Source organism: Drosophila teissieri, chromosome 2R (assembly GCF_016746235.2).
Source record: "Drosophila teissieri strain GT53w chromosome 2R, Prin_Dtei_1.1, whole genome shotgun sequence".
NCBI classification, from domain to species: domain Eukaryota; kingdom Metazoa; phylum Arthropoda; class Insecta; order Diptera; family Drosophilidae; genus Drosophila; species Drosophila teissieri.
The window spans coordinates 8,352,794-8,372,269 of NC_053030.1; the positions used below are offsets into that span (position 1 = coordinate 8,352,794).

At 43.4% G+C, this 19,476-nt stretch overlaps 1 protein-coding gene across 5 annotated transcripts; it reads left to right on the forward strand.

Moving 5' to 3' along the window:
• Positions 1–95: 95 nt before the first annotated feature.
• LOC122612234 lies at positions 96–19,153 on the forward strand. 5 transcript variants are annotated; one of them, XM_043785699.1, is made up of 12 exons: positions 96–190; positions 839–1,844; positions 4,163–4,189; positions 10,170–10,327; positions 12,051–12,446; positions 12,585–12,887; positions 13,017–13,532; positions 13,709–13,792; positions 16,379–16,645; positions 17,019–17,256; positions 17,438–17,631; positions 17,905–19,153. In XM_043785699.1, exons 2-12 carry the CDS (start codon positions 904–906, stop codon positions 18,036–18,038), a joined length of 3,258 nt encoding a protein of 1,085 aa, XP_043641634.1. In that variant the 5' UTR covers positions 96–190; positions 839–903; the 3' UTR covers positions 18,039–19,153. The 5 variants fall into 5 exon arrangements, with proteins under 5 accessions (XP_043641634.1, XP_043641635.1, XP_043641636.1 ...); XM_043785700.1 differs by having other exon boundaries at positions 10,191–10,327; XM_043785701.1 differs by lacking the exon at positions 4,163–4,189.
• Positions 19,154–19,476: the final 323 nt, after the last annotated feature.

A 19,476-nucleotide genomic window follows, 5' to 3' on the forward strand; every position in this document is an offset into this window, starting at 1 on the left:
CTCCGGTTTCCAAAATTCCAGTACGAAAACGGCTATTCGAACTCGATTAACACACGCGGGCAATCGGAATAAATAACTCGAGATATTGAAAGTATATTTCATCGCCAGCGAAAATTCAAAAATCAAAGTGCGCGAGTGTCTTGTGTCAGTGCTGTTGAGTTTTAAAATTTACTTTTAGACCTCCTAAAAGGTAAATCTATGTTCTCTATCGAATTTTTCAAATAGGACTGACATAGGTATATTTATGCAAATGGCTAAAAAGGATCCAAATAAATTCCATTGCCTTGATTTTCCTTAAATTCCTTAAAGGACCGTTTAGCCAGAAAGATAGTTCTGTTGATATTTTTAACATTCAGCTGATTTCAAATGCTGAGCTATAAAATGTCTAAACGCATAATAACTAACTTTTTTTTTCGTTTTCTATTAAATTTTGGTAAATCCGAAATTAATTTTAGCATATCAATTCAGAAAAGTGTATCTATTGAAACTCATAGCATTTTTAAATTGTTTCACAAAATGAAAATCACGCAAAATAGGCTTTCCATATTCCGCCAATCATTTCAAGTTTAATGGCTATATAAATCAACATATAGCAAAACGTTTGACCATTAGTTGCAGGTCTGAATTTAAATTCGATATTATAGAACTTACAGAAATATTAAAAATTTAAAGCCACTAATAGGCGGATGGGAAAATACGGGGCACCATCATTTAGAATTTGCATAGAGAAGCCTAATAAATAATTAAAAATGAATTAAGAGTTCATTAATTATATATCTTCCTCTTACCATCTCTTTCTATTTCTCCCTTACTTTGTGCCAATTTTTTGTCACGATAGAAAAAACGCCAAATTAACGAATCGATTGAAAAGTAAACAAACAAAAGTGTCGGCCATGATGAAGTATGGATTCTGTGACAAGTGAACAGAGTGAAAATAACAACAATAAAGCGGGCGCAATAAATAATAATCACGCAATAAATAGTGTTATTGAACGAGCCGCGGGCAATATGAACACCACCGCCATGTTGATGCATCACCAGCAGCAGCAGCAGGCTGCCGCAGCAGCAGCAGCCGCAGCAGCCCAGCAGCAACAGCAGCAACACAATGGACGCGACGGTAGCAACAGTTCGCGTGGAGCCAACGAGGATCGTCCGAATGGCCGGAGTTCGCACACAGGACGAGGATCCAGTTGCTCACCGGCCAGCTCGCCAAGTCGTCATCCCAGTGCCGTGAGTCCGGTGAGCTCCCTCAACCACTCCATGATGCAGCAGATGCAGCAGCAGCAGCAGCAACAGCAGCAGCAACAGCAGCAGCAGCAACACCATCAGCTCAGCCCCCCGCCACATGGAATGCCATCGGGCAACGGACTGCCGACGGGTCTGCCACCCAGAATGCCCCATGGACTGCCGCCCCATTCGCTGGGGCTCCTCAACTCCCTGCAGATGATGCACCACGCCTCCCCCTTGGAACTGATGGCCGCCGCCCATCACCATGTGCCCCCAAGGTCGTACAACTCGCCGCCGCCGATCTCCACCTCGGATCCCAGTGCCAATGAGTGCAAGCTGGTGGAGTACCGGGGTCAGAAGGTCGCCGCATTCATAATCAGCAACGAAACCATGCTCTGCCTGCCGCAGGCCTTCGAGCTCTTCCTGAAGCACTTGGTCGGCGGCCTGCACACGGTCTATACCAAACTGAAGCGCCTGGACATCGTACCGCTCGTGTGCAACGTGGAACAGGTGCGCATATTGCGCGGCTTGGGCGCCATTCAGCCGGGCGTCAATCGCTGCAAGTTGCTCTGCTGCAAGGACTTCGACATCCTCTACAGGGACTGCACCACGGCCAGGTACGAAACCGAAGCAAAAGCAAAAGCGAACGCATTGGGGGCAGCTCCACGCGCGATTGGGGGGTTTTTGTTATTTCAAGGCTTTGTTTTCCATTTTACTGATCACCACACAGCTGAACAGCACGACGGCGAGCATTTTGCAAAGGAGGCGAGATACATTGAGATACCTTAAGAATTGGATTGGGATTTTAGTATTTGTGTTGTATATTTTTACAAAGCAGAGATATCAATGGATAGTAGTTTAAAAGAGAAGAAAAGTCACGGATAAGATTAGTTGCTAAACTAAAATTTCGAATTCTGCCCTTTGATTTTGCAAAGTGCATGCGCCCAGTTAGTTGCATTTCCAGTTCGGGGTTTGCTCTGCAAAATTTTCTCATTTCCTGTTTCCGCTTTAGCCAACTTACGCACTCAACTTCCACCCGCCGAACGCCGCCCCCTAACTCCTTGGATATTGCAACGGTTGCAATGCAAATAGTTTGTGCATCGATATCGATTAACACGGGCAATCAAAAAACTTTCGTTTCGCATTTCGCCTTTTGCCTTTTCCGATGACATTTAGCGGAAATACGCAATGCAAACGTAACGCTCCCCGTGACCCCTTGCTAACTAACCGAAAGCTGCGTAATTCTTTTGAACGCCTCTAACAATAGTTGGTGAAACAGTTTTCCACCTTGTACAACTTTTCCTCCTCCTTCAGCCGATGTTTTTCTGCAATCGACGTGTGCGGTGCCCTGTCAGCTCATTTCCGTTCGAGTGGAAAAAACGACAAGCAAAAACGGAGTTCAGTAGAAATGGGTTTTGTTTCTTTTTTTTTGTGTAATTTGTGGAGGGGGATCTAGGAGCGAGTGGGTCTAAAGTTCTTAATGGTTTAAAATAAAACTTTATGCAAGTGCTATTGTCCTTGGTTACAGAAAGTTTTTTATGAGCTGACAATTCCGCTTTATAAACTACGGAAATTGGAATCTTTAAACATTTTTAGTTGATTTTGGAATCTAAACAAAAGATTTAAAAAGTTACTTCAAATGCTGTACAATTATAAAAAAATATCTAGAAATGTACAAATTTCAATGCGCACAAATGAAACTTATTCAGGTCGCGAAGATACAATTAAGCTTGAAAGATTAACACACTTAAGGGCTAATACTGCGATTGATCCCTAGGAGCAGCCAATATTTCATGGATATTTAAACATCCCCTGCTCGAAAGCTTTTCAAAAACATTTACAAACAGGACTGTCCATGCATTGAGACATCAACAGTCGAAACGATTACAACCTTGTATTTCAATATCCCATTTTTTTGGCCCTGTTCTGTTCTGTTTTAATTTTTTTTGTAAGCCGATGTAGAGTCCTGGGGTTTTTGTTTACAGTTCCCGGCTGCAGTGAAGAACGGGTGGAACTGGCCACTGACCACAATGAAGTCGATGGAAAACCATCTAGTTAATTATGGAAAAGGGCTGAGCCACATGTATGGAGTGTGCTCCAAAGTGCACATGCGCTTTGTACAGAGAACTGAGTACACAGGCAAAAACTGAGATCGTCTTGGATATCGAATCGTAAAATTCAGATTACCTTTATTTCAAATGTTCAATTTATGTTAGTTTTCGTGGTTAGCAAAAGTGGTATTTTGATAAGTTCTTGTATAAAAAGATAGATAAAGTAGATCCACTCAAATAACTAAGATTGAATAATAATATTTAAAGTATATCCACTCAAATAAGTAAGTAAGTAATAATATTTATTTATTTGCAATAGAACATGGTGCATTGCTTGGAAAGAGTAAAGATATTTTTTTCTCAATGGAAAGTTGAACGGGGAGCCAGAACAGAAATAAAGAGACCAGGTCTAAGTACGATTCCCGGTTTCGAAAACCGAACCGGACCGGACCGGACCGAACATGAGGAACGGTTAAAAGTGCGGTTAAACCTATTATTAGGTTGAAAAAGTTTTGCGCTAAATTGAATGAAGTTGTGAGAGAGGGCGAAGGGAGGACGGGTGGAAGGGGAAATGCGAAACCGCTGAAGGCAGCGCTCTCTGTGGATAATTACAAATTGTTTTTGGCCGGTGGGCTGGATAGGTTGAAGGGGGTGGAAGGGGGGCTCTCGGGGCGTGTGCATTTTCACACCCGCTTGCCCGCCGAAATGCAAGTCCGTCAGAAGGAAGCCGTCAATGAAAAACTTCCCTTTCAGCATTTGTGCCCCGAATTTAAGCCGTGTTTCCTTCCGTTATGTTGCCGTACTTGTTTTTCGTATTAAAGCTTACACAAAACGTTTAACAATTTTGCCTCACTTGTCTCTTCTTCTTCTCTTTTTAATTGCAGATGCCTATCGATCAAGCCACCAGAAAGGTAAACACACAAGTATAATAAAAAAACTATGGCAATAATTTCTCTCCTCCTACTTTTTGGTTCTTTTTTTGTTTTTATTTATTTAACGAAGGAAAAAAATGAACGCATCGTATCGATACACTTGAGAGTTTTTAGAGCGAAAAGAATTTGTTTATTAAATTAATTAAACTCGAAACGGAAATTGGGCGAGCCTCGAACGGCGGAAGTCGAAAGGATATGCCAGCTAAAAAGTGCAAAAAAGAATATGAATGCTAAAAAGGCTACAAATAGAGCGTGAAAAAGGGTTTTACTTCGATAAGAAAATGGGGCGGGGCTTAACGGTGTTAACGGTAGATGAAACAGGTGTGTGGATTGATTTTTGGAGATACGATATGAAAGGAAATACTCTTAACGTGCAGAACAAATGGTTAGATGATAGGCTAGTTACACACAAATTAACCGAATTTACACTTTGAAATTGAGTAATATTTCTGTTAGTTGGTTGCGAACAATGATCCTCACATTTTCACTCTAAAACACTCTTGAGCTCATCCAATTGTATACTCACTTTGTTCAAATCAAAACTTACGTTGCAATAATTTTTTATTATATTTGTTTGCCTTTGTTGGGGGCTTCTCCAATGGCAGCCAACCAAAATAATGATTTTTTAAAATATACAACTTTTTTTTTATGTACTAAGCTCAGTGCTCCCATAATTACAAAAATTATTGACACTGACATTTCATGGTTTCGTATCATTTTGTCAGCATTTTTGTGTGAGTCGCACTGAGTCGGCTCAGTCAATTTGGTTTGGCAAATGGCAAACAATTGATTTTGATCGCAGTTGACAGTTCGGCACAGCTCCACTCCTCACTCCCTCACTCCCTTGGCATTTTTCACCTAACTTGGCTAAAACGGCGTTTAAGCGGCACCGACCAAACGGCTCAAAAGCCAGCGCGGCAAAGGCGAAACTCCAATGAGCCACAGCAACGAGCTGTGTGTTGTGACCGAGCTGGTGGGCACACCTTTCCACTAAATTGGACTAAGCCGTACTCCGCCGAAGACTTACCAGCCAAACCGATCAGACCGATCGAAGCCATGGACTTGCAGACCACAACTATGCAAAACGCTCGGGCCAAGTGGAAAATGTTGGGCCAAAGAGAAGGAAAAACGAATTGAAAAGCCAGCGATTGATTTGACTTCACTTGAGTTTAATTTGTTGCTAAATTTGTTCGAGTGAAGATGGCGGGGAATGCAAGCGAGTTCAGTAAGTGGAAGAGTTTGTGGAAATAATAGGAGGGATTTCCTAAATGGTTAGGTGTATGAGAGGTATAAAACAGTCCAAAGATAAATGTATAAAGGAATATTTTCAATCAGTCGTAATAATGAAAATAGGAAGCACACATCATATTACACGATCTTTAGTCCATTGCCGTCGTAAATTTCAAACTTGTAGTCGGGAAAACCCAAAAAGTTAGTCGAACAAAATAGCGATTTGAATAAAATATTCCCATAAATCTCATGCAACAGAAGGGAGAGGAGAGGAGGGAGTGAGAATTCAAATTGATTACAAATAACTTAACACAAATTACGACAGCACATTGATTTATTATGTGGATTTCCTAGGCACAGCTTTGTTGTAGAGACAGACTATAATTTATGCCATCCAACAATAGCGGCGACTGTCGAATGTCTAATCACAAATGACTGACTGACAATCAAGAGATCAACTGAACCAACCGAACTCCTCGGGCTGTCAAAATGAGAGGCGGAAAAGTGTTGCAAAGAAACCACAAAAAAATAACAAAAACAAAAAACACAAAGAAAGAAACAACAAAATATAATTATATTAAATTTCTAAAATAATTCGAGTCTATGATTTTCGAGGTGTGAGTTTCATTCGGGCCATTTGCATTTTGCAAATGCAGCTTAATTGAGTGTAACCGAATAACAAAAGCAACATTGTGGCTGCCTCTCTGTTCAATCTAAATGAGGCAACAATAGTTCAATTTATTTTTATAATAATTACAGAGCCTAAAACAAAACTGCACACAGTGTTCATATAAAGTCAGTCGGTATAGTCTATAGACTATTCTCTCAGCATCATGAGATGCGATATACTCGTAGTCGCAATTGAAGGAAAGGGAAGTTGGGGCGATCTTGGGTAGGTAGCCATCCAATCCATTGTTGGTGTGGCATGTTTGTAACTACACTTTTTGTGGCCCGCTGTTCGGTTTTTGCTTTTTTGTTGCGAACTAAATGAGTTATTAGCACGCCAATTGAAATTGAAGTGAGTGAGGAAAAAACAAAGTATGCAAAAACAATTGCCAAGAAATCTGCATTAATGCACTGCACATATGGAGCCGTTGTTGTTGGTCAGGGGGAAATCGCAAGTCGCTGGCAGAAATTATATGGCTTTAACTTGGGGAGGAAAGAAGGCCACCCAAAATTGCTAATCAGCATGTGATTTTATTTAAATATTTGACTTTACGAGGCAAGTGCATAGAAAAAGGTTCTGAGCTACCATACTAACACTATTCTACACTATATTTCCAAATTGAATAGAAGAAGTGTACTTTCTGGCAATGATGCCAATGCAATATTATTTCTTCTTGCCAATGCTGCCAATTATGTGAGAGAATTCCCCAAGTCTGTCAGACTTGATTTTTATACAAAGTCTTTGAACAAGGTACACAATAATTTTAGTTCATAGATTTTTGTAATTTCGCACAGCAATCTAATACTACTCTGCATTGAGTAACCAATCTAGTTCGAGCTGTGTAATTTACAATTACAATTGTCAGTGGCTTCCATTAAATGACGTACTTGATCATTTGGAGAAGTACAGGGCGTAAAACCCACAATTAGCCAGGAAACATTTCGCTGAGACCTGAGCCGTGGATCTGGGCGCCCTTTCAAAACCCTTTGGCGAATGCCATGTCATTCGTTCATTTGCATGTCATTTAACAATGAATACGAAAGTCGACTCAAGTCAGCGCTGTCTTTGTCTTGTTGAGCTCAATGCAAATTCCAATAACATTTATTGTTAACAACGAAAGAAATTCGAGCCAACTTCAAGCGCCAACTCACTGGGGGTATTCTTTCCCGGCTTCTTTCTGGGAATTTCCAAGGCATATTGTCGGGTTTACGGCTTTCAGACAAATGGCAGCGGTTCGCGGGGCGAGATTCAATTTGAGGCTATGGATTCAATTAACATTCTGCTCTGTGAGCACTCGGCATTGGTAATTGCAAATATGGAAATTGTGTTGCAGGCCCACATTTAATTGTCGGTTACTGGGATTGCATTGATTTAGTTGCCGGCAAGCACGCTCTGCAGCGCTGCCGCGTTGCAGCGGTCGCAAGGTGGCAACTTGGCCATAAATATAATTGATTTGCCAATTTGCAGCTTAGCCCCAGTTTCTGGACGCCACAGCAAATCGCCGGAGGCAGTGGGTTAAGCCCAGGGAGTGTGGATTCGCTGACAAATGCCGGGAACGCCTCCCCAGCCCGATGTGCACCATTCGATTTGGTAAGACTCGATGCGATTCGGTACGAGTCTAAACGATTCGATTTATGCTACTGCAACTGCAACTGCGAGTGCGAGTGCAAGTGAAGTGGCAGTGGCACATTTAGCGCAGTTTGGCGCATATTTTGGCGGCTGTTTCTCAAGCGTCCCGGCCACAAGTCAATAATTAACAACTCAGCTATCCCTTGACTATTGAAATATATGCACGATCGTCGCGGAGACGCAAGGAGACAGCTGCAAACTGGTTGGAGAACTGAGTGGCCAGTGCTGGCAACCGGTTCCTCCTTCCTCCTCCTCATACTTCTCCTCCTCTTCGGGCTGCTATTATAATGTTTTACTTGTTTTCGGCCACAGGCATTGGACACAGCGACTATTTTGACAAATTGTTGTTTATTCCTGACTAAACGTTTGTCCGCTGCGCGAAAAAATGCAAAATGTTAAATGCAAAATGACATTCACGGCGAGTGACAACGGTGCATAAATTAGCAAAAATGGCAGTTGCTCTCTGCTCGACAGATTGCAATTTGGTCTTAACCACTGAGCATTTCGGAATGCAAATTAACACAAAATTATGTTGCGGCTTATCCGGTTAGGCACAACTACTTTACTGAACCAAATAAATTAATTATTTGGTATTTGTTCGGAAAAATAGAATAGTTACTCTACAGAAGAATCGCTCTAGGTTTTGTCTTTTAAGCAAGTAAACAAGGGTTTTCAAGAATTTAAACCATATTGCATCACCATGCGACCATTACGTATATTCCTCGACCCAATTATCCAATCTTCCCCGAAACTTAGCCAAATGTTCTGAGCCAGACAAACATGTCAGCCTGGCAGATCCCAAAACTTTCCAATGAAAGTGTTGCCCGCTCTGAAGCTCCAAACCCCCAACTCACTTCCCATAAATTCATACAAGTTGACTGACAGGCGCACGGGTCTCGGTCTTTTTTGCACGTCATAGCTGGGGGAAACGGCCTTCCGATTCCGATTAGAAGCCAGAAACACTTTCGCTGGGAGGCCGGGGCATTCGTTCTCGGAATGATTCATGGCTAAGGAGTCTCTTTATTTGACCCAAGGGGGCCAAGACAACAACTCCGACTGTTTGCGGTTAAACGTTTAATGGAGCACAATTAAAATCCAGCCGCAAATATTGGCTGTGGCAATATGTAACTGTAAATATTTGGAAGAATCATTATCGTTATCCGAAGAACGCACAATTACAAATTGTTCAAGAGTTTCGCCATATGTGGATGGCGTATGCCTGGCATAATTATATCGTGCACACGATCATTGCTACCTGTGTTTATTTGCCCATCGTCGTCGTCGTTGTTTTTGTCTTGTTTTTGCCTTCTAAGGGGACACCTGTGTACCAGCGGCAAACATGGAATGAAGATTCCATAACTTAATTGCTAGGAAGAAGAACCATCTGAATGGAGGGGTCTCTCTATTTGGCCAAGACCCGGCTCCCCTTCGTAGTATTTGCTGCTGCACCATCTGCACCTACATATGTACATATGTAATATGCTATATGGCAGTTTTACTTTTCGGTTTTTGGATCCGACCCCCGCGCTGCTTTGGGGCTTTTATCTCTTGTTTGTCATAACTTCCACCCGCTGCGCCAAGTTGTTTATGCCTTTTCGGCGGTTAACTATTTAGCTGAACCTGCGTCAAGTATTTGCCCACGGCTTGTTTAAATATTTTTTATACAAATATCAGCAATTGCAGGCATAAATTACTAGAAAAACTCACTTATTTCAACTCTTTTTTCCCATTTCGCCCTCTCCTCTTTGTGGGCTCGCTTTATTATTGTTGCTCTTTCGGGTTGTACATTTTTTTATGGCACATAATTAAAATGGTAGCACGTTTTCGTTCTACTCGTTTTTGGCTTTTTATTTGTCCCAAGTCAACGGGGCGCTCACTAAACTTGCTTGAAGCTTAATTAGGCAATGCAACTTGCGGGCGAGAGGTGGGGCACATGGCTTAAAAATGGCATTTTTCAGAGGGGTAAATTATTAAACAGCGAGATTTCTCGGAATAGTTAAGTCGCGATGTATGCGTTTATGGCGAGACAGGCTATCAAAAATTATAGACACATTTTGGTAAAGGAACTGCTCGGTTTTCACAGAAGTAAATGAAACAAAAGAATCTACAACAATATTATTTTTAAATTTCCTGCTTGGGCTGGCACAAATAAATCTTGACGGGAGCTTTTCAGAGGTAATGGAATATTTACCACGGCTCATGTACAAAAGGGCTTTTTTTTTTTTTAAATTTTTAAAAAAATTTCCACTTCAAGCTCTCAAGTTTCGTTCTACCAAATAAATCTAGTCATAAGCGTGAAAATGCATCAGCGCAATGCAATACTCTATTACTTATGCTGCCATAAATTTGCTGAATTGTGATCACTGTGCTGAGGCATTTGGCATTTTTTTGTACTGATACCACGGATATTGTCCATTGCTCTCAACCCAACAGTAACTCTCTGCAATTCCGCAGTTCCAGACCGGGTAGACCGCCCAAGAGGGGACCCGTGGGGCTTTCCCTGCCGCCCACTCATCTGTCGCAGCATCCGCAGCTGAAGAAGCATCGCCTGGACAACGGGGACTATGCCTATGAAAATGGGCACATAAGTGGTGAGTAATTGAATGCAATTTATGTACGAGTAAGCAGCATATCATTCACTTAGCTGGATTGGTGTGACCATATAGTAGGCAGTGTGACCTTCATGCAGAAAATTAGGTATAATTTCGGAGATCTTTTGGTTTTGCATTTATGTTTTTAATATTTCTGTAGCCACTGCAAAGCTTGAACTTTAAAATCAGGTAGACAGCCACCACTATTTTTCCGGTGCACTTCGAGTTCCCACTTGCCGCTGCCAATTGCGATTCTCTCACAATTGAGTGGCATGGCCGCGGGGGCCACGAATTCGGATTCGAATTGTAATGAAATCATTCCCAGATTGGCCACATAACTCGCTTTCGGGGATCGGCGGCTCTGGTGTTTCTGTGTTTCTGTACTTCTGCACTGTGCTTCCCCAGTCGATCGATGATCGTCGCTGCCGCCATTTGTGATTTGTGGTCGCTGCTTGTTGGCTGATTACAGCTTACACAGCACAGCCGAACGAACAAAAACGAAACGGATACACAGCCATAGCCACAGATACATTTACAGATACAGATACTTTGGCTACGTTCCCAGCCAAAGCTACAGCCAGGGCCACCACAGATAAATGGCAGCCAAAGCCACAATCAAGTCGAATTCCACACTGTGATTTGTGCTGGCACAGGAAATCGCATTCAGCTGAATTTTCGAGTTGTATCTGTGTCTGTAATTATGATAAGTACAAGCGGACTTACATTTAATTGATTTTTACATATTTCTCTATGATCGCTGGCAGCAGAGAGAGAGTGCCGAGCTGACAACTTCGTCCACGCCTCTTTCTATTAATGTGTCCGAAACGCACAATATTGAAAGATACCCGAACCGAGCCGCCACAAAAGCCCAATCGAATCGAAAATCTCAAAATCTCTTTCTTTAGAACGATGCGCCGCCGGCGCCTTCTGAAACGAAGATGGGTCTGAAGAACTGTTTGCTCTTTTTCGCCCCGTCATTTATGGCCATAAAGAAAAGGTTGCCTGAGTGAATTATGGGGCGTTGATACTTGAGTGATATTGCATTATTAATAAAAAGTGCACAGGGCATTTCTATAAATTTTTAACTGCATTTTCACGTACTAGCCATCGTTTAATTGCATTCCGAAGCCAACGAATCTCTGCCAACTGACAATGTTAGCACTTTAGTGAATTTTAAAGCATTTAATGGCCCACTAAATGCCTAAATGCATATGGCCATGTACACATGACAGTATATACACTCGTATAGTGCAAACAAATGACAGCCGCAGATACACACGCCAGATAGAAAAGCATCTGTATATTTGCCGTGTGTGGGTGCATTTAGTTGTTGTGTTTAGTCTGGCCGCTCAGACAATAGACAGGCCACCTATATATGTATAGCTATAAATATATATATACAGTATAAAACCTATATGTGGCAGACGCAGACAAGAACAGGTGTCAGTTGGGCGAGCCGTCAAAATGAAAGGCAAATATTGGCGAGGATGGGCCAATGGACGAGTGAATATGTAATTTGAAAATTAAAATATTTAGCAGGGCTCAGAACAGCGGCATGAAAGTATTGATTAACGTTAAACTGGCCAGTAAAGTTGGGTATTTAAATTATAGTAATAGTCTTGAAATACTTGAACATACTTGAAAGAATAATCATAACAACCTACATTTTAAGCCAATTTGGTTTATTACATTGTTCTTCATATTTCGCTCCTGTTTTGGCCAGATATGAAATCGCCGCTTTTGGCCAACGGCTACAATCCGCCGCCCATCAACCACATGGCCTTCATGCAGATGAACGCCCACCACCCGGGAGCGGCGGCTCTCATGTCGCCGGGAATGCCGCCCCACGGATTGCACGCCCGTCCCGAGAGCCAGATGCTCAAGGCCGCTGCCCAGAACGCCGGAATGTCGGCGGCCAACATGGACGCCCTGGCCAGATCCGGAATCTGGGAGAACTGCCGTGCGGCCTACGAGGACATCGTCAAGCACTTGGAGCGCCTGCGGGAGGAGCGGACGGACGAGCGCCAGCAGGCGATGGGAGTGGGTGGGGCGGTGGTCGATCGGGTGGGAAACGTGATGGTGGCCGAGCACAAGCCCAGGGATCTCAGCTCCAGGAATTGTAAGTAGACGCATTGTAGTCCTATTATTGTTTTTTTTTTTTGATTAAAACAAGATAACTTGCCAGTTTTGGGAACAAATAACACACAATATCCTACAACGTTTAGAAATGATGTTTCTAATTTTCTTTTTTTCGCAGGCTCTCCCACGCGTCAGAGTCCGGTGCTGAATCTGAGCAAGTCCGGCGGGAATACGGACCACGGCGGAAGCAACTGCGACGCGGGCAGTGAGCGCAGTGATTGCCACTCGGTGGCAGGATCCCCGGGCAGAGGGGGCTCCCGCAGCCTGGACGAGGGCAGTCGCAGTGGCGTCGGAGGGGGCGTGGCCTCCCATGTGGGCGGCGGCATAATCGGGGTCGAGGACGATGAGGAGGAAGAGGAGAACCTGAGCGACGAGAACCAATCCGAAGTCGATGAACGCTGCCTGGCCAAAGACGACGAAGGTGAGTGCACTTTACATTGATCCGATCCCAAACCCAGTTGTGCGATAAGCGGTGCACAGTGTGCGCGATAAACGATAAATGCGACATTTTCTGACTGACTCCGTTCGGAATTCGTGTCTTTTCTGACAGATTTGAGTGACACGGAACGTGATAATCTGTCCACGGGCTCGGCGGCCGCTGCAGCGGCAGCTGCGGCAGCAGCCGCACACCAGCTCCACCAGCACGCCGCCTCGCACCACCACCAAACGGTGGGTCTGTCCCACTTGGGCGTGGTGCCCCCGCACCAGCGGGGCTCCCCCTCGTCGGCGGAGGCGGCCGCAGCCGCGCTTCAGCACCAAAGAGCCTTGAACTACTCCCAACTGGCCGCAGCTGCAGCCGTGGCCAACGGGGCGGCAGTGGGCGGTGGTGCGGTGGCCAATGGGCCCACCGGCGGCGGCGGTGCCCTCACCCCCAACGAGGCGCTCCTGGCCGCCAACGATGCGGCCGCCCTGGCCGGAGGACTGGCCCTGGGCCCCTTGGGCATCGACGCCCATGCCGCCGTGCCAGCCAGCTCCACGGAAACCCTGCTCAGGAACATCCAGAGCCTGCTCAAGGTGGCCGCCGACAATGCCAGGCAGCAGGAGCGGCAGATCAGCTACGAAAAGGGTGAGTCCCAAATACTCGTTAGCTTTCAAGTCTAGAAATGTGTATGTTAATAGCAGTTCCATTCGGAACAAAAGAAACACTATTGACCAATATTTGAGTTCAATAATATATGAGTTACTTTGTTACAATTACTTATTTACTAATCTTTTGAAATCTCGGTTTTTATATACTTTTAGCTGAGCTTAAGATGGATGTTTTGAGGGAACGCGAAGTGAAAGATTCGCTGGAACGCCAGCTGGTTGATGAACGTAAACTGAGAGGTGAGTAAAAAAGAAATAGTTGGTTAAAATAAATAAGAAACCCATAATTTAACACCATTCAAATAAGTCCGCTTTCTGAGCCTTAGAGTATTTATTCCCTTTAGAGATAGGTGTTTTCTATTTGCGGCTCGAAATCTTCTTGAAAAGGAAAACCGGTCCACATTAGCGTCAGTTCACTGTGAGTGGCGATCCATCCACAGTGGGCGCACCAAATCAGTCCTGACAGTGCGCCACATTCACATTCACATCCATGTCCACATTTAGCTCCAGATTCAGAGATTCATACCCACATCCCGGCCAGCTCCTTCGCTCGCCCTATGCCGATTCCGACTCCAATCGGGCGCACTTAATGCAATCTGACTCAAATGACAATGACACCTGATATGCCGACTGTCTGCGAATGCCCCCCTCTTAACCCCCTTTGGCCCCCTTAACCCCTCCACTCTGGTGGTCGTCGCCAGGTTGCGGGCAAAGGAAAAGGTATAAAGGGTTTAAGGCTCAGGCTGCCGTTCTGTCTCCGGGCCTTTTTCAACAGAAATCACAATTCAAATGAATTTAATATCATTTCATTATTTAGTTACACTCGAGTGATTGGCAAAAAGTAGCCAAACAAAAATGTGGAGCGAGCTGGAGCTGGAAACTGGAATCCGAGTTGCACAAACAGAAATCCTTTAATTGGTTGTTGTTCTGGCGTTTCCTTGTGATGACTTCTTGAAAAGACCTTAAAAGGGTTGTCAGGGGTTAAGGGTTGATTACCTCTCGAAAAGGCAGCGATGGTGAAGAACTAAGCCTAATTGAGAGAAAAGTTGAGCAAACAGAATCCACTCAACCAATTACCCAAACATCAGCTGAAAGAAGCTTTACATGAATTGAAAAGGGTATTGGTAATGTCTTTTTCAACTTAAAAACAATAACTATGGCTTTAGGGAAAATTTGAAATTTGCAAAATAAAAAATGAACTAGTTTGAGGTAATTTGGTAATGTCCAAATTATGTGCAATTGTACCTGTTAATTTTTCAATTGCACATTTCAAAACTTGATCCACATATCGGCGCCCACTTTGTAATCAATAATCGCAATTCATTAGGCGTTCGCCTAACTACTGAAGTTTGCAACCCTCAAATTTTGAAGCCGCCATTGAGCCTCCCAAAAAACCTGAACTCTACCCAAAAAAAAAATCCAAAAAAACAGAAAAAAGCACGAGGGAAACGAAAACAGCAGAATTACAATGCGAAAACAAAGGGAACCAGGGCAGACTATAATTGCCCACCGACTGACCGACCCGGCCATAACTTAATCTCCGCCTTTCCCCTTACTTTGTGGGAAAATTATGGAGGGAAATGCCGCACATAAATCAGCAACGAAAACCGAAAAATTGCATGCAACTATGCAAAATGCCACACAGGCACATAGACATCTAATTGCAACTAATAATAACGCCGGCGATAAAAATCGCAGCCATGTACGGGCCTGAGTTTCCACTTTTCGAGCTCCGAGTTTTGAGTTTCGAGTTCAGAACATGGCAACAATTGGCCATTTGCAATGGGGGAGCGTGGGTGGTGGCGTTTGGGAATAGCGCCAAACCGAATCGAATCGAATGGAATGGAGCTGCGGATGGAGCTGCGGATGGAGGGCAATGCCATCAGCCGATCCTCGCTGAAATTCAATATGCCTGCAACAGTTTTGGATTTGATTTGAGGCTGATTTTGTGGCTCCACCCTCAAACCTAAAAACGGCTGTCACCACGCTTCATCGCATCCATCCACATCGATGCAGTCGATCAGGTGCACTCGCAGAAATATTTACTATAAACTTTAGGAAATATAATTTAAAGTACATATGCAAAGTTGGCTTGTTTAATAACCAACTTATATTTGAAACAAATTCTTTTTACAAAACTTGTACCCTTAAATCCCTTAAACATATTCTTAAATATTTGCTTCAAATTTGTATTATTTCTTACAAGTGCCACCTCCTCTATTTGTTTCTGTGCACCTTTTCTATGGCTCGCGATCTGGAATGATTGCAAGTCAGGATCAATAAACATAATTGCGCCCACACACACGGCCGGATGCGCACTTGAATTGGCACAGGCAACGAGCCAGAGAACTAAGGCCACAGCCAGAACCAGAACCAGAACCAAAACCAGAACCAGAATCAAAACCAAAACCCAAAGCCCGATCGAAAACCAGCGCCGGGGAGACCTAGAATCGTTTGAATCGATCAAATTACCAGTTACCAGTCAGAGATCGCCGCACGATCTATGTATCTATCGCTCATTGGGGGCTCAGTATTTGCTGTTCTTTTCCTATCTCCTGACATTTCCGTGGAAGGAATTTCGTGTTAATGTTCGCATCATGATCTGTGCGCAGTGGTCGTACTTTCGCAGGGATCAGTGGGTCAGTGATAGCAATCAGTTAGTTTGCAAGTACTGCTCTTCCATTCGGCATTTACGTATTTTTGAGAAAATAGTTACTGTGGGGCACGCAAACAGTAGCTAAAGTTAGATGGCACCTCTTAGTGTTAGCTTGTGCACAAAATCATATATTTATTAAGTATATCTCTCTTCTTTCCTGCCCATTCTAGTGCTCTACCAGAAGCGCTTCCGACGCGAGCGGAAGATCCGCATCCGCTATCAGCAGCAACTTGGCGGTGGCAGCGGAGCTGTGAAGGGCAGTCCCAATGCCAACGGGAGCGGGGGCGGGGGCTCCGGGTCCGCGTGCAGTGAGTCGGAGGCGTGTGGCGGCGGGGGCGGTGATGCCAAGTGCAACAACAACAACAACAATAATAACAACAACAACAATAACAACAGCAACAGCAGCAGCCACGGCGGCGACGTGGAGACAATGAAAGGTGAGTTTCGAGGGTCAAGGACACGCACCACGCATGGCTAACAGATCCTATTACCCATTCCAAAACACACACACCACCTTAAAACCAAGCAGATATTGATTACGAAATGGAACTGAATCATTTATAGAATAATAGCAACAACTCAACTAGATTCCTTAGAAGTTTTTCAAATATAGCTTCAAAACAATACTTGTATACTTGTATAACTTTGCCCAGTAACAAAGTAAGACAATAGTTTTAGAATCTAGAGTACAATTAAAATAAATCCATTCTGAAAAATTGCTTAAACCACAAAGCACCTGGCCCACGCCCAAAATGCCACCCTACGCTTTTAACCAACACAGCGCCCTCTTCTATCGACCATCTTCCGCAGAAAACGACGCCGGCAGTGAAAAGTCGGACAAGTCGCTGGCCTCCAATTCCTCCTGTGATGTGACCGCCGGACACTCGGCTGGATCCGTTTCCGGCTCCATCTCCGCCGGCCTCAACTGCCCGGATTCCCCCACCCACTTCAAACGGGAGCCGCACTCCGATCACGAGGGCTCCGTGGAGCGCCAACCACGATCCTCAGCCGCCTCACTGGCCGCCCACGACGAGGATAACTCAAAAAGGTATGTGGAAACTCCATTATCGATGCATTACAAAGTAAACATGGTGCATCAATGGTAAAATGACCATTTTTGTATGTAGAGAAAATTCAATTAGCTGTGAAGGATATTTTATAATTGTTATATATATTTAATCAATAGGTAATAATTTATAAATATTTTGCATTTATCTATGTTTACCCAGATGCGGCAGCCGCGATCGGGATGAGAGACCGCCCAGCGGATCAGCAGCCTCAGTTGCGGCAGAGGGCAGCTTGGCTGCTGCAGCAGCGGCCGCCGCAGCAGCAGCCGCAGCAGCAGCCAGCAACGGAAAGGGTCCGTGGAGCTACCCGGGCATCGACCTGATGGCCACCGGCGCCTTCTGGCAGAACTATTCCGGTGAGTTGACACTCTGAAACATAGTATACTATGTTAGATTGGGGGTTAAAGTAAAGTCAGTTAAGTAATATGGAAGCCTTGAATCCTGCATTATAAAGTATCTCGTAGTCCTGAAAAGTATTATTTCCATTTCATTTCCTTAAAACAGCACTTCTTCACATTCAAACTTGAATGCAAATATTCTGGGGCAGCTTAGAATGATAGCCTAATTCTACATTACATCCTTAAGTTGTCTCTAAAAAGGTTCCCCCTTTCCCGCTGCTCTCCTTACAGAATCCCTGGCCCAAGAGCTGGAAATGGAGCGCAAGAGCCGCGCCGCCAACGCCGAGCGGGATGTGAAAAGTCCGCTGTCGGAGCGACCGACGACCTACTACAAGAACTCCGTGCTCTACGGCAGCGCCAACTAAACACCTGAGCAGGTCAAGTGGTCAGGTGGTCAGGTGGTGAGATGGTCAGGTGGCGAGGACTTATTTGATCTCAGAGTGCAATCCCAACCGGCGGCGGCTTTTGAGTGGGAGTGGATAGGCGAAATAAAATGAAAATGTGTACATACCTAAGATGAAAGATGAAGAGTTCGAGTTTTGAGAACGTTGCAAGCGTTGCAAGAATTGCAGCGGCCATTTTGTACATAGAGAAAGAGGACGTAGTGAAAAGATGCAGAACTTCCGATATCCCCTATAGAGTGCTTAGATGCGATAGCGCGCAGTTGTAAGCTTATAGTAACGTTGTATATAGCAGCCGATACGAAAGACTTTTTAATGAATTGAAAAACGATAAGCTGAAAACCCGTGTAGGCAGTTGGCATACCTAGCATTTAACTTCCCCGAAAAGAAACCATTTTTAGCATTGCTTATAAACCTTACGATATAGCTTCAATTCGAGTATATGAATGTACCAGAAATATACATATAATATATAAAGTAATACGTAGATATTTAGGGAGTACAGAAATGAATCTTACGAGCCGCTTTTTAGTGTTTTAAATGATGGAAGCAAGTTTGATTGATTTATTTTACCATGTAGTTTTTCTAATGATAAGCTTTTAATTTATTCACTAGCCTAGCAGGAGTGCAGTAAGTCCGTAATACTAAAATTAGCATATAAAAATAATTAACTTCAAGTATTTCACTTGCCTAGGCGATTAACAATAATTCATATTATATATATCAAATAAAAAAAATATTAATAATAAATGCTAAACAAAACAAACTTGTATGCCCGTTGCGAAAGCAAAACAAAAACATAATGAAGGAAAAATGATCAAAAATTGACATTAAAAACTATTTAAACGCTTCATATGCTATTATATATACACCCTATATATATACACACATTAACTTTAGTCATAACAATAGTCAAAGAACAAATAATTCCGCGAATCAGCAAACAACAATAACGGTTCAAATATTGTGCAACTTCTCGCCGCTCGCAGTGAAAACACAGAAATGATTATAATAAATACGATTAAAATAATACAGCAGCCGACAACCGACATCCGACAGAACAGACAGACAAAACCAACACCAACAACAACAACCAAGCGAAAAAGTTTAAAAATAATATATAATAATAAATTATTATTGCAAAAATAATAGAGCGACAAGCGGTGTTTTTATTTATTTTTGGAGGTGTCTGTGGCTCCACCGAAATGTGGGCCACAATTAATGGGTTAAAGGCTGGATTAAATTGTGGGATATTTCAAATTTGATATATTTTAAAGGAACTTAAATGAATAGCACTGGCAAGGGGTAAGTAACCTGATATGTGTACCCTATAGGGCACATTTCCTTTCAAGTAATTTGCTCATAATAAGAAAGGAAACTATAAATAGACTTTATATAATAA

What these genes read in the sequence shown, in the direction of transcription:
- LOC122612234 (XM_043785699.1), top strand. Translation starts at nt 904, where the DNA reads ATGGATTCTGTGACAAGTGAACAGAGTGAAAATAACAACAATAAAGCG. An exon ending in AGGGACTGCACCACGGCCAG is followed by an intron (nt 1,845 to 4,162) that starts GTACGAAACCGA and finishes TTTTAATTGCAG; the next exon opens with ATGCCTATCGATCAAGCCAC. An exon ending in GGATCTCAGCTCCAGGAATT is followed by an intron (nt 12,447 to 12,584) that starts GTAAGTAGACGC and finishes TTTTTTTCGCAG; the next exon opens with GCTCTCCCACGCGTCAGAGT.